The following is a 14904-nucleotide window of genomic DNA, read 5'->3' as shown; positions in this document are numbered from 1 at the left end:
TCCCAGTTTTGCTGGCGTTCCCATTTTGCTGCCATCTGGAAACAGGATGTTCAGAAACTCTGGATTAATGGCCATTGGATATACTTAATAGACTGAACCAAGATGCTCATATTTGTTGCATGCAGACAAACCAACTACTTGTACATACGGTGTCTTCAACGACATCAGTTTGGACAGTTTAGAAAAGACATGCACTCATCTAACAGATCTATGACTTGTGCTTTTATCTTCCATCTCTGCCTAATGGATGAAATCAATCTGTGTTACATATAAAAGTATAAATTACTTGCACAGCAGAGAGATAATAAAGGTATATAATGTTGCTAAAAACATTCAATCTGACATATAAACATAAATGTTAGTATTATAAACAGGAGCTCTATGTCAGGAGCTACTAACCACTGGTACGTATTGGTCAGGAATTTAAAGTCCATTATTTTTCATCAGTACCTGTCTTTCAGTGAGGTCAAGGTTTACTGCTATCTCATATCGTCTCAGCCTGGTCAAATAGTTATGATGAGCAAATTCTGCTTCTAGCTCTCTGATTTGCTCCTTGGTGAAAGCTGTCCTTTCCTTCCTGGGTTTACTGTTGACCTCTGTCTTGTAGTTTCCTTCTTGGGAATCTGAAAAAAAATAAAAAGCAAAAATGGATGTAATGACAAGTGTACAGCTAAATAGGAAACAAGCCCAATGACAACAAGAAGCTAAAGCTACATTCTTCAAACTTTCTTTCTGTCTCTGAAACACACCCTTGCTTTCATTCCTATTGATCCTTCACTGTAAATCAGGAAAGCAGAAGTAATTCTGGCAGACTTGAGCTGCTGCTTCCATTCACACACATCAAACTTTAGCTTAAAACCTTGCAGTGTTTTATTTTCCAACAATTCTCTGAAGAATTTCTGCAAAGCTTCAATTCCTTCCCACAGCTGGCAACTCTCAGTGCATCCAACCAGTACAGGATATGTATCATTTGATTAGTGTGTAATGAGTAATATTTCAAGAATCTCTCTCTCCTATCATTTCACTAATATCTTAAGCCAAAGCTGTTTTACAGCATACACTTTAAGGTTTAGTCCAATTGCACTTTCAGGGAAAGATAACAGACAAAGCATAGGAAAGTGAACACACATCAAAAAGAAATTGGTTAGCATGTCCCATGGGATCTTCTCATACTCATGCTGTGGTACAGGTAGGAACTTTTTGCCACAGCTAGTATCAGTATAGGAAATTTGCTACCACTAAAGCTCATTACCTAAGGAATACTTTGGCTACAATCAGAGGAGCTTTTCTGAAAGTTTCATTATTGCCCTCATGATTCCTTTTACTCTCAGAAACAGGTACATTTGGTCCTGACCCAAACTACTATAACTCAATAACTCAGTGGCAGTCATTCTGTTGCTGTCAGTGAAGTCAGTTTAAATAAATGAAAGATCAAACTGTAAGAATAAAAAAAGAGAGAGTGGAAAGGAAAAAGAAGGAGGAAAAAAAATAAAAAGACCAGACGTTTGTAATTTTGGGTATGATACAACACCTATAAATCCAAAATTAGCAGGAGATCAGTACGAGTATCATTAGTCAAATTCTGGCCTCACGAACCATCTTAAAAATGTCACAGATTAATTCACACTTCAGCTGCTGATTTAAATAGAAACCTGCATCAACATCCAAATGAACTGGCTCACAAAAAAATCACTCCCTGGGACTCTGTGTCAGATGAATCATTGGCATGCCTGAGCCTGTCCAACTGGCCAGTGACTCTGGTTTCAAATCTACATTTTATAAAGGTATAAGAATGTTTTCACGTTTTGTCAGTCACTCTGTTACTTGGAAGGAAACTTTGGTGGGTTTTTTTTTCTTTTTTTTTTATGAGAACTGTTGATGCTTGACTGAATTCTACAGTCATTAATTTAAAATGTTTTAGAGCTAATGGCTGCATATCACCAAACCTCTACTTTTGCTGACGTGACACAGAACTTTGCTTCAAATGTGTAGTGTACTGCTGGCTGTATGAATGAGGGTATCCACCAAAGCTGTTGAGTGGATCTGGGAACTGTTCAGCCACAAGTGGAGTAGGGATTTCCTACGGTAGGACCACATTAGATGGCAGGCCCATTGACAGTAATGTGGAGCCAAGGTCCACTATCCAAACTCGACATAGAAAACTTGACGTATCAAAACCACCTTACACCTAGAAATTCACATTTCTTCCTTTATACTAGTAGGCAAACTAGAGTCACTTTAACTTCTCTCCATGTTTTTCTGTTTCTGGAACATGCACATTGCTTTTTTCCTTAAAATTGCCTTGTCTGCCATGCTATTATAATGTCCAAATACTAGTAGATCACCTGAATTTAAATACTTAAATCCTTATATCCCCATTCCATTGAACCACTGAAGAGAGATACCTAAAGAGAAATACCAAATAATTCTTGGCTTTTGAGCTTACCATTTTTATACTGCCAGGTGTGTTTCTTACAGATTTGAAAGCAGGTGGGTGTGCAAAGTCCTTATATGCAGTATGACACAGAAATTAATTTCATGAAAGTAATTTCTAAAGTCCTTTTATAACTGTCCTGGGCATGCCATGCCTGTGTGAGACCATGAGCCAAGAAGTCTTTCCATGTCAGTACTTGTTGTAAGAAAGATCCATGGCTGACTGGTTTCGAGACTAAATGTTGTGACCTTAAATAAAATTAATGTACCTACATATGACACTGACACCGTATTGAAAGTTAAACACTAGAAGTGAAGACATAAGCCTGGATACACAACAGAAAGAGGGGTCAAGGCTATAAAGCCTTGGTAGCTACTTCTATTGTGAATATTTGAAGGGAAAACTTCAGTAGTATCCATCCAAACGTTTCCCAGTAAGATACTGATCTCTTTAAGTGACTGAGACTTGTACCATGAGCAATTTTTGAAAGCAAATGGTTCCAGGAGGAAAACAGCTTTGCTGTACAGCAGCAAATGGTTTTTCATAACATTCAGAGCCAATGGTTCTTGGGATACTGAAAAAGGAAAGGGAAGGAATACTGAATAAGGAAAGGAAAATATAACTGCATGAGTAGCGTATGTCTGTCATCTTTGCCAGCAGAGAGGATTCAGAACTGCTATCAAAGTTAGCCCACACAGATCCAGTGCAAATGTAAGCATTTCTGGACTATTTGTTATTTAGACATTTCTGCCATTGCTGGATACTATCTTTAATTCTATGCTGGATTCTAAGTGCCTGACAGCCATAGTTTTGTCACCAGTAAGATTTCATCAGCAGACTGAGACAGTGGAAAAGTTGCAGGGTTTTATTTGTTTTTGAGAATATCATTGATTGGATTTATAATAGTTGAGATACACTAAAGACCACATGGTATATTCAAACACTGCTGAAAGCAGAAGTTGGAGAGGTACACAGACACCTGGGACAGGTACAAAAAGCTTACTCCCTCTCAATATTGAGGTTAATGCAACACAGAAACTGGAATCCCGGGAAATTTCTATCAACAAAGATATGGCCAGCAAGACAATGGTATTTTGCTTAATGCAATTGAAATAGTGAAAATATGCCTAAAAAGAGACTTAAATGGATACCAGTTAGGTGATCAAGAGTTATGAACCCTTGTTGTCATCTGACCTGCTCACTGCAGTGTTTCTGTGGTTCATGTACAGCTTGCCTTTTATGTCCTATTGATGTCATACTGCTTGGAATTGTAGTTTTAAAACTTCAGGTTGTTTTAATTTCCAAGGAGAAAGAATCTAGGTTTACTAATCGGTTGTTGGTTTTTTTTAATAGTCTCTATTAAGCCAAGATTGGGAACTCCCATCTCTTTCTGACCTTCAGGACTCTGTTCATATCACCTGACTAGCTTCTCTTTGGTGGAAAATGGGTGGGAGACTTGGAAGAGATTCCTGGCAGAACTCACGTCAGCCTACATCTGTTTTGCAGCTGTTGCAACTAAGACAAGAAAAAGGTCCCAAGAACCTTAGTTTTCTTCTACTGGCTACATCTTATGCCAAGTGGTAAGTGTAGAGGCAGAGAACAAAGCCTAGGGGGAACTAAGTTAGACTACTTGCCTCTCAAAAGGCACACATAAAATACATACAGATGGTACAAACCACTTGATGAAAAATACAGTAATCTATATTGTCTGTCTTCCACCTTCTGCCAGACAAATTCTGGCACAGTTTCAGAAGATGTAGCCTACATGCAGGTATTTGTACCTTATCAGTCTCTCTTTTGGAAACCTTTGTTCTTTGGATGTCAAGTAATGTAGGCAGTTAAACACTGCTTTGAGGGATGCAGGTCATGCCTCTTTCTTAGAACCATTTTTATCACTTTTCAAAAACTCCAGGCAGCATCTTTAATGTCTCCTGTTAGACATAAGTGCTTGTTGGTAACTGATGTAAGAAGGTACCATTTGAAAAGACATTCAAAATTATAAATGGCTGTTCCACAAATCTTTAAAGACTTAGATTTTTGCCAAGTTTAATAACAGCTCAAGATTTATTAAAAAAAAAATCATTCCTAATCACACAATTCCCCACCCTCAAAAGTTACTTCTGCTTTTCTTTAAGGAAAGGTTTGTTCTTAATCCTAACATTTGTATTCTCCTACCAGAGTTCCTCTTTCCTTCTCTCTACATCAAGAGATCAAATATGCCAAGCAAACACAGGATCAAACTCCTGTGTGTAGAATATGAAAAGTGATAATTTTAGTGGTTTTACTTATGATGCATGCCTAGGAAAAAAAAAGACTGATCACAGAACATGGAAAGAGACTGATGGGGATAACCATGGTACAAAGATATGCTAGTAACCAGGTAGGGTCAGGATCAAAGGCAAAATGTGCAAGAAGCACCTATTATTTTTTCTTAGATTAGTTCAACAGTTGACATACTTTCATTTCGCAGACAGAAATGAACCTTCAGTTAATACCAGTAATATAAAACCCCAGACAAAAATTTTCAAAAATAAATCAGATTGCTAGTGTTCTACTAGCAATTACAGAAGGTTTTCAGATCCTGACATCCATACTGAGGGTGAGTAGTGACAATAACCACTAGGGATTTGTGACAAAATGGCCATCAGAATTTCACCCCATTGTTCAATCTTCAGGTTTTCAGCTTTCACTAACAGTTTCCAACACTTAACCTTGAAAAGCCCCTACCATTAGCAAACCATTTCTAAATTTATTTCACTATTACTTTATAGTGAATTTGGATAAATTAAATATTCTTAATTGCATGCCTTCCTATAAATGATGATCAAGTGTTTGCAGAAAACAACTTCTACACAGGTATGTACTTTAAAATGAAGCAATCTATACAAAGTAATAAAAGCAAAAATCTTGCTACTTCTAAGTAGTTTAATGTGTGAAAGGAAATTTCTTTCAAATATAAATCTTTGACATTTGTTTAAATCACTAACATGTAAACAAAAGCTTCTAGAAATCAATAGAACACAATATGGGATTCAATTCAAAATGCTTGCTTTCTTTTCTTTTTTCTTTTGAGATATGAGCAATATGAACTAAGGGAAAAGTAGGAAGGGGATGGTGCAAAGGTCTCCATATGGTTCCTATTTTTTTGCCAGAAACTACATGCGAGAGCAAGATTTACCCAGAAAGAGTTACTTTCAGACATTTTTGACATTTAATACGGTACATTATGAAGATTTTATATGACTTTTTTTATAATTTTTCAATTCAAAATTGCTCAGAATTAATATGAAGAGTTACCCTGTATCCAAAACACTGCTCTTTGCTTTGCAGGATCATAATTTAAATCCTTTTGCATATGATCTTTGTACAAAAGAAAAAAAATTAAGTCTACATATCTATGTTTACTTTGATGCACCTACTCTTATTTGCACCAAATATTGCAGACTTTATTAATCTATTTTTGTTTCATCATTTTCCTTCTCTTCACAGTCATTTAAATAATGTTCTTAAAAAACTTTGCCAAGTGAAAAAGTATACTTCCAAATCACTGAACACATTCAGTCTGAGTGCCTCTTTTGAGAATGTCATTAAAAGTATTTCTGGAACTGCAATTCACTAAATATTGGAACAAACAACATCATCATTTCCATAATTCACAACTCTGCATGTGCAAATGGGCAAAACGGCACAGTAGCACAAGTACAATATCAAAATTACATGAATCCTTCTTTTCAGTCTAATGAAAGCAAACTTTTGTTTGCTTATTGAGTTAATGCTTTCTAACAGTCTGTGACAATTAACAATTTAAAACAGCCTCATATCTGCACCCAAAAAAACCACTGAAGTGGCATAGCAAAACCTGTGGGTATTCTCAAACACACTGTATACTGTCCTAAACCATTACCTACTAGCTGTTGCTGCCAACATTTTGTTATTACTGCCTTCTGAAAGTAAAAGTCTAGGGATTATACTGCAGTATCGGAAACATTGATTCATAACATTGTAGCAGCTAATGCTGCAGGTTCTTGAAGATACCTCTGCTGTTCTTCTACCTTCTAACCATATCCCAGGTACAGGTCATTGCTTCTTCAAACCATGCAGATATGGAAGACAACATATGTATTCTCTCATGTGAGTCATTACCCTAGTGAGTAGATCTTCATGTGGAAGACACTATTCTCTGTTCAAAGTGTGTGTATAATCACAGCTTATTATAGGAAAGGAGACATGGGATTTCTCTGAAAATATCTTTACAGGCCTCATTTTAATACCACTTTTTATCCAGTGGGATTGACAATTCCCATTTGGACTTCTGCAAATACATCTCTTACATGCAGCATTGAATAACAGATGTGCTGGGTTTTGCCTTTTTATCAAATGAGTTTTATGACTTGCTTTCATGTAGAGGAGCTTCATTAAATGATGTTGAGACCTGCCAGGACCGTCTCCCCAGTGATTAGGAGTGAATCTTCCAGAGTAAATGCTAACCTATAAAATTAAACCAAAAGGTTTTCCATGCAAACAAAGAACCAGAGTTCTTAGTTTTCTTCTACTGGCTACATCTTTTAGATGTTCTTTTAGAACAAAGACCAACAAGTGAAAAAAACACTAGTTGAGGTAAAAGTTTATATAATTTCTCTTTTTTTGAGTCTCACCTCCTAGACATCTCCCACAGAGACTCTTTCTCAGAGGAAGAGAATAAAAGTGAAGAGCAACCGAACCCACCCCAAACACAGAGCATGCCTCAGTCATCATCATCATCGTTATTCTGATGAAAGCTCTTCCTTGGAGAGCAGCTGTATCAGAACTCCGAGGAGGCATTAAAATATTCCTTTTGGCCCTACATTATTGTATAAAAATACTTGGGAAAAGAGATCTTCTCTGTCAAGATGGTATTTGAAATATCTAAAGCACTAAAAACTGTAGGGTAGTGGTTGCTTGAAAAGAAAAGAGTGTAAGACACACAGAACTTACTTAGACAATCACCTCTCAACAACTCTTATCTTCCTAAAATGATAGGTTGTAGTGTTTCTCTTTAGCTTTGCAAGTCAGAGACTCCTGTCCTGCCAAAAATACTAGGCAGTGTTCTGGGACTCAAGTTTAACAAAAAGCCATATATAATTCATATCTAAAAAAAGAAAAAAAGAAACCTAAAATACTTAAGTGATGAAGAATTCACTATGTATGATTTAATCCTTTGGCCAGTAAGCATTTTGAGGAAATGCTTTCTCACAAGTATATAGAGATTTGCCTCTTTAGGCAAAATTTAGTTGTGGTTCCTCCACTTTATATGACATATGCTACACATCTAGCGTAAGATATTGCCAGCAAAAATTGAGATGTGGCTAAGGAACCTAAAAAATATGTTGCAGTGATTTGCTGCTAAGAAAGTCACCAGTAGTATACCAAAATATACCAGTATGTTTCCTGCATGTGCTACCTAGAATTTGAACATCTTGAAAATAGATATATTATTTTTTCCTCTGTAAAGCCAGACTGCCACTGTTAGTGTATTAGAATCCAAATCACAGCAGGATGGGAACATATGTGAAGCAGTACATTTTACAAACCTTTTTTATATATTAACTTCTTTACATAAATGGCCATTAGTTTTATGTGCTTTCACCTTTACATTCAAAGACCCTTGTTTTTAAGCAGCAGTACACTCCAATGCAAAACTAGCCATGTTTGCTTCCCAAATGTCAGTCAGCTCTTGGTAATAATTCTTTTGCTTGGAAAATGCAGACCTTGTGGATAAAATTCTTTGAATCAGTGAGTAAAACATTTTTAATATGGTTACTTAGTTACTCCATGAAAAGGTGTCAACATTTTAATTTTCTGCTATCACTATAATAATTCTTCATTGTGAAATACCAAATATACTTCTAATACTGATTGCATTTTATCTAGAAGAAACTAGGCTTTAATTTTTTTTTACACATTATTCACATTACCCATAGTTTGCAGAAATTAAGGTGTAATTTGATTACAGACTTCACCAAGTGTATAGCCTAGAGCTCTTTCTTCCATAGTTGGTGTGCTACAGATAGGCAGTGCTATTGCCTCCACTCCTCATACACAAGACCTTACATTAGAATTAAGTAAAAGCCAGAATCTATAGTAATTCTTGTAGATCTTGCAACAGACCACCTCATTGTGCAAAAATGTGTACCTTCACTAGAGCAAATGGCCTAGAAAAGGGCCATCTGGGCCAGTTTCTTAGGGTAGGCCAAGTTCTTCCCCAAATTACCGTGAGCAAACTGGAGAAGCTCAAGAATTTCAGTAGAATCTCTTTGCAACCACAAGGGTAGGAGAGCTGGTTTTGCTCTCATTATAAGTACCAGTTTACTCTGTGTAGGATTAGGAGAAATCTTGAGTTGAATAAAGAAGAGTATTCTTAGGCTCCTTCATATATATTTTTTCAAAATATACAGGCAGAACTTACAGTCAAAATCTTGCTGACTTCTAAGTTTGCTTTTTAAAAAAAGTTTATTGCAATTGCATAACCTCCTGTCTGAACAAAAAAATAAATACTTTGCACGTAAGCCAAAGAATCAAGGATTTTAGTTTTCCATACTTAGCAATAAAAGTTGAAACCCTTTACAGCAGTTTAATACCGTTTCTTGAGGGCTCCATATTGCCTAACTCACTCATCTTTTCAAAGCTTTAGGATACAGTTACACAAAGGAAAATATAAATGGGTACCAACAATTCCACTTTAACTCTTTCTAAGAATTATTTTGCTGCTACAGGAAACAGGAAGCCATTTCACAGTGGTATTTTTAATGTAATTCTTCCACGTGTGTTACACTAGCTAATTTTTTTCCCCATTCATCACGAAACAGATTTATTTTGAAGCCCTTAGTGATGTAGTGAAAATTTTATATATGTTGAACATATGACAGAAAAAAAGCAGTGTCTGGAGCAAATCTAACATCCAATATTTCTGTTTAATCCTATGTTAGTGTGCCCTTTCTCCATTTTTTTTTTTAATTCAGTCTGCTTGAAATGTTTTTACTCTTTCTAAAACCTGTCCTTTTTAAACACCCATAACTGGCCTCTAAAGTGTATGTAGCACCTTGCAGAGCTGCAGGATCACAAATCACCTTCAATTTCACAGTCTTGATGAGTGTCACAGCCCCCACAAGCAATTCCATGTGGTTATTTTCTGCCTTAGTGGCTGTCCCTATTGGACATGGCTCAGCTAGTGTGGCATTACAGCTTTCAGCATGAGGCACAAATGTAATCTCTGTCTGGGTATTTAAGAAATACAGATTTCTGTGCAAATGTATTTGCCTGCGTATGTTTTAGTGACATGTTTTTTAAATCTTATTATCCCTCAGAAAGCATTAAAATGAAGCCAATAGGCCCAGCTGTGCTCATAACCTACCTGAGCAGATATCCAGACTTTCTTCAAAACAGAAAAACACACACATGCGCGCACTCTTGTACCCAACAGGGTTGCTGTTCTGGGTGTCTTCTACTGTTTCATTCACAGTTTACTTTACAACATTGTACTGAAGTATAACACTATCTATAAAACTGGAAAAACAGTGAAAAGTACTTTCCCACATACAATTAAATGGAATTACCTGTCTTTCAGAGGAAAACAAAATAAAAAAGGTTGTAAAATAAAATTTTTCAGATGTTTTAGCTATTTGTACCATTGGCTTTCAGACCAACCATGAAAGTTTCATTTTTCACTTAAAACTATTACTGTCTGCTAATACGAGATAGAAACCCTCCTAATGATTGCTTTAGAAGTCCTGAATGTCAGCTGGTTTTGACTTACAAATTCCCCTATTTATCACCGTGCCACATTTTCCTTTTTGTTTTCTCAAATGATTATCACAAATGGCAGAATCCGTTAAAAACACCCAAAGGATTTCTCATGTTTGGTGCTAACACCACTCCCTTTTCAACCTATAGTACAATTGCTAAAGGATGGAAAAATGCCCAGATAATTATACTAAAAACTTTAAATATTTCTCTAAATAGTATATTGGGTGAAGGAAATAAACCTGTAAAAGAAATAAAGTCTAGCTAATAATGCAGGTTTAAGTTTTCTGCTAGATCTAATCTACTACTTATTTTATGGTCTGGGAGGGCTTTTTGATGACTAATTTTTCTTGATTTCTAACAATCAACTTACACAGTTAAAGCCTGTGATTCATAATGAAAACCTTTGTCAGGGTACAATTAAAAAAAACCTTTGGCTTTCATGAGAGCAAAAAGATACAGCATCATTTTTTGGAGGCCTTCCTATTATTTTAAGATTAGAGTGCAAGAAAGTACTATATATCCAAAAGGAGAAGTTAGTTCAAGTATGGGTTCAAGTATAGCTTTGAGATGGCAAACTTTTATGCCATACCTGTACTGCTCCCTTTTATATGAAATAGCGAGATTATAGTTACAGTAATTGAAAATTATAAACCTTCTTTTAACTTTAAAAATGGACTGCTACTTCCAAAGGAGTTGATATTCCTTACAAAGTCCTAATTTTTTCTTTAGAAAGTATAGTAACAAGGGACTGATTTTGCAAACATGTCAGTGTGTCCATAAAGTTCTGGTCTCAAGTGAGCCCATTGAGAACAAATATGTTAAAAAAAAAAAGCAAAATACAGGAAACCCCCACAACCCAAAACCCCATGCTCACAGTATTTTAGTCAAATTAAAAGGTAATTTTTTCCCCAGCTTCATTTCTTACTTCTTTTCAGTAATGGAAAAGTCTTTCTGTGATTACTAAACTCATCTGAAAATAAAAACTTTTGTTTCCTCCAATCAGAGAGACCATTTGGCAAACAAATGTTAAATAATAGGGCCTGACTGTTCCATCACTCACCTCCTACAGCTTGCTGCCTACGAGCTGGAGAATAAAGGCCTTCCTGGTAAAGTACTGTTCTATGAAATATTCTGACAGTGCATGTCAAAGCCTAACAAATTTTTGCAAACCTAGACAGTGAAGATAAAAGTTGGATAGGTGTAACTTTTTTCTTCATCCTAAAAGTTGTAACACCCAAAACAAATTAGGAGGTTATTTAATTGTACTATTAAAACATTTCAAATCCGTACCTACATTCTTTAATGTGATCAGTTGTCGCCTCCAGTAACAATTGGCAGCTGGAGGTAACACATTTCCTGCCTTTTGACTCTGATAAATGTTAACTACATCTTTCTAGGAAATCGAAATTGGTATTTTATTACTTTGCTCTTCTTCCCATCCATATAATCTAGGGTTGGATATCTGTACTAAGAGTAGGCACAGTACCTGAGATTATCAGATCCCAGAAACGGGGGAAAAAACGTCAGTAAAATTATTAGTATACCTATGAAAGGATGTAGGAATACAATCTAAAAAGCAGAGGCTCGAAACAACAATGAAATCCCAGCACGTATACAGGCAACCAGCAATTCCAGGGCTGGACTTCATGCAATAGCAGTGAATGCTGCATTTGCCCATGCTAATGGGGTGAGGAGGGGAGGTAGATAAATCTCCCTCTAAGCCTCAAAAAATACCTCCTGAACTCTGGTCTGGCAGCTCTGAAAAAGAGTATGCAGCAGCTTTCAAACTCAAGAGGAATATAAAGAAGTGGAATAAAGGTCTGAAGCTTTCAAAAAAAAAAAGAGTTATAGCAGTCAGGCACAAGCTCTGGGGCGTTACTCCTTTCAATATAAAAACTTTATTTAATTTACTTTTAGACTACTCAGTCACTGAAATTCCACCCAACTGAATAAAATTATTAGATATTATACTATTTTTATCAAGGGTATCTTATTTTAAAATTGCACATCTTTGAAAAACGGTTTCCAGTCTTTCTTTACACATCGATGACCACTCTGAATATGGGTCTCTTGCTTTTGCTGCTCAGGATCTGGAGGCAAAGGGGACACCTACAAACAAGGGACTGTTTACTTCACATAGCCACCCCTGCAATATACTGGCTGATAGTTGCTATTGATACAAAACCTGATCTCAACTGTCTGTTGCAGGACAACGTGTCAAGAGGCAGCTGTAAAGTGTTGAACAACTTCATTCGCTTTCTTACCCACTGTTCTGCTTAGAGCTCCTTAGCAGTACAGCACTTTTAGGATTCATCTGCTTGCTGTCTGGCCATTTAAAGTGTTCAACTAGCATGACTTACATCTCCTTTCCTTTTTGCATTCCCTAGTGACTCCAGTCAGTAGAACAAATGTCACTAAGGCTTGGATTTATCGTAGAGGCTGGACTGAGCATGCGCTGGTACAGCTCAGCCCTACAAAAATGGTTCTTGTTGGATAACTGCACTGGGTTGTTTCACATTGTTGTGATGTTTTCCAGGGGATTTATAGGCCTCTAGGGCACTGGAAACATGGAGCAATATCTACTTTCACAGATATAAACATCAGTTTGAGTAAATAGTTAATTTTTACTGGTGTTGGAGCATTTGGCAGATGTTCCTAGTCATAAACAAGATTTCTCCATCTTTCAAAACAGAAACAAAAACTGTATATTGACTTTCTCTATCATCCAAAAATCCAGCCTTCTTAATTGAAATTGGATCCAATTCAGTTCACAAATCTGAGTCAAAAATCAAAAGTAGAGGAAGTTAAAATGTGTGTCTGTTATGGTTATAACTGTTCTGAACTCATATGAAAAATCAAAGACCATAACATGCTGATACATCTGATGTTTTTACGCAAGACTGTCTTGTTTCCATTAAACAGCAAAAAGACAGCTTCTGTTTAACTGATGAAAACTGATGGAAAATCCTCATTACTATATAAACAGTGGTATAAGCATAAAATGTGTTTAGTTTATGCATCTGTGCATTTAGCCGAACATTAAGCTTTTTCTAAACACAATTTTGTGCCTTCCTACTCTCATATATTTTCACTTTCATTTTGAAACCAGGAAATCTGTATCTTTTCATGCCTTGAAATATAAACAAACAAAAAAATCAATTATTTTTGTATTATGCATTATTTTGTATCAAGTAAGTCACCAGAAAAACCATATACATTGCTTCTAGAATTGCAGTTTTACTTTAAAGTCTGACTTTTCTCTCTTTTGTTGTTGTTTGATTGGTTTTTTTTGCTTTTTTGTTTGTTTGTTTGAGGTTTTTTTGTTTGGTTGTTTTTTTGTTTGTTTATTTCCTTTATTTCCAAGGGAGAGTTGCATCTACTGTCACCCTAAAAGACCTCATTGGTTACATCATCTAGTTACTCTGCTTTGGGTTTTGGACCACTTATTTATTTGGTGTTACTCAAAAATGCACAAATGAACCCATTTTTCAATGATGGCTTCCATTCCTGGTTCACCTCTTCAAAGCTGCTTTAATCCTTATTTAAAATCTCAGTATCAACTCCTTTCTTTCTTCACTCATTTTGATTGTGGCAGCCCAGTAAGCCCTTGATGTAACAAAAGTTGTCTTGAGTAACTGCCACGCAAGCTAATCTTCCGTTTGGTGGACAAAATGAGAAGATGTCTGTGTGTAAGACAAGGCTGAGAACATCAAAAAATCACCAGTCATTCCTTCTTGGATTGCATCAATAGTGACCAGATAAGAAGTTCAAATTAAATATCCTTCCACATATTAATGAGCATTAATTCACCCATATCTTAACATGCAGGCAAATAGGATTATTTGTGGGGATGGTGTCCTGTTTGTAAACAGAACCTGCCCCTCACAAACTACTGAATAGATACACACTTTCTTTTGAGTATCTTAATATTTCAAAAGTGCCTTTTAATTAGTTAAGAACTAGTTCTGATTTGGTTTTATTTAATTTGCTTTAATTTGCACTGACAAGTAATAGGAGCTCATTTCAGACAGTTTGTTACTACTTGAAAATAATGATCATTAATTCTCAGAGAAGGGACACTATCAGGACACTCATGCCTGACCCTACTAAGACTTAAAGGGAACTAAATAAATAAATATATTTTTATACTACGACTTGGAAAAGACAGCAATTCAATCAAAGTCTGAAGCTAGAAATGTTAGTTCCCTAGGTAGGAGGACATTTTTTTGTCTCAAAAACTGTAGAAAGAGCCCAGAAGCTCTTTTCTTGAATAAAGACATGTATGCCCAAAAAGAATGAGACAAAGAAAGTTCCAAATATATTATTCTTTTTCATCAACGCAGCAGTGGTGCTTAAAGGGCTTCCTCATTATGCTAGATACTGCATGCTGTCAAAGGAAAGTCCATGTTCCCCAGAGCTGGCAATACATTTATCATATGTTGCACCCTACTTCTTCAAAACACCCTACTTCTTCAAAACACCCTACTTCTTCACAAACAAGTGAAAATGTTCATCACTGCATCCTAGCTGTCATCCTCCTGGGCATTATACCAGAGCAGTTTTTAAGGAAAGACAGGGATAATCAGAATTGTGACCTCCTTCAACTTAGTCTCACAATTCATCAACAACAGTTCTCATCTTGGAAAAGACTTTGATCCTTGTTCAAGTAAGGTGTGGCAAGAAATGAC

At 36.1% G+C, this 14904-nt stretch overlaps 1 protein-coding gene across 1 annotated transcript in view; it reads right to left on the bottom strand.

The window, feature by feature from the left end:
- The window catches only part of MEOX2 (mesenchyme homeobox 2), a 53346-nt gene that overhangs the window by 13387 nt on the left and 25055 nt on the right, over positions 1–14904 (bottom strand). Inside the window, exon 2 of the mRNA XM_048304332.1 lies at positions 451–623. Within this exon, the coding sequence (XP_048160289.1) occupies positions 451–623 (173 nt within the window). The remainder of the gene's footprint in view (positions 1–450; positions 624–14904) is intronic.

The sequence above is a fragment of the Corvus hawaiiensis genome, chromosome 1 (genome assembly GCF_020740725.1).
Source record: "Corvus hawaiiensis isolate bCorHaw1 chromosome 1, bCorHaw1.pri.cur, whole genome shotgun sequence".
Taxonomy (NCBI): Eukaryota; Metazoa; Chordata; class Aves; order Passeriformes; family Corvidae; genus Corvus; species Corvus hawaiiensis.
Note: the sequence above shows the minus strand (reverse complement) of the source record. Positions and strands in the feature narration are given on the sequence as shown.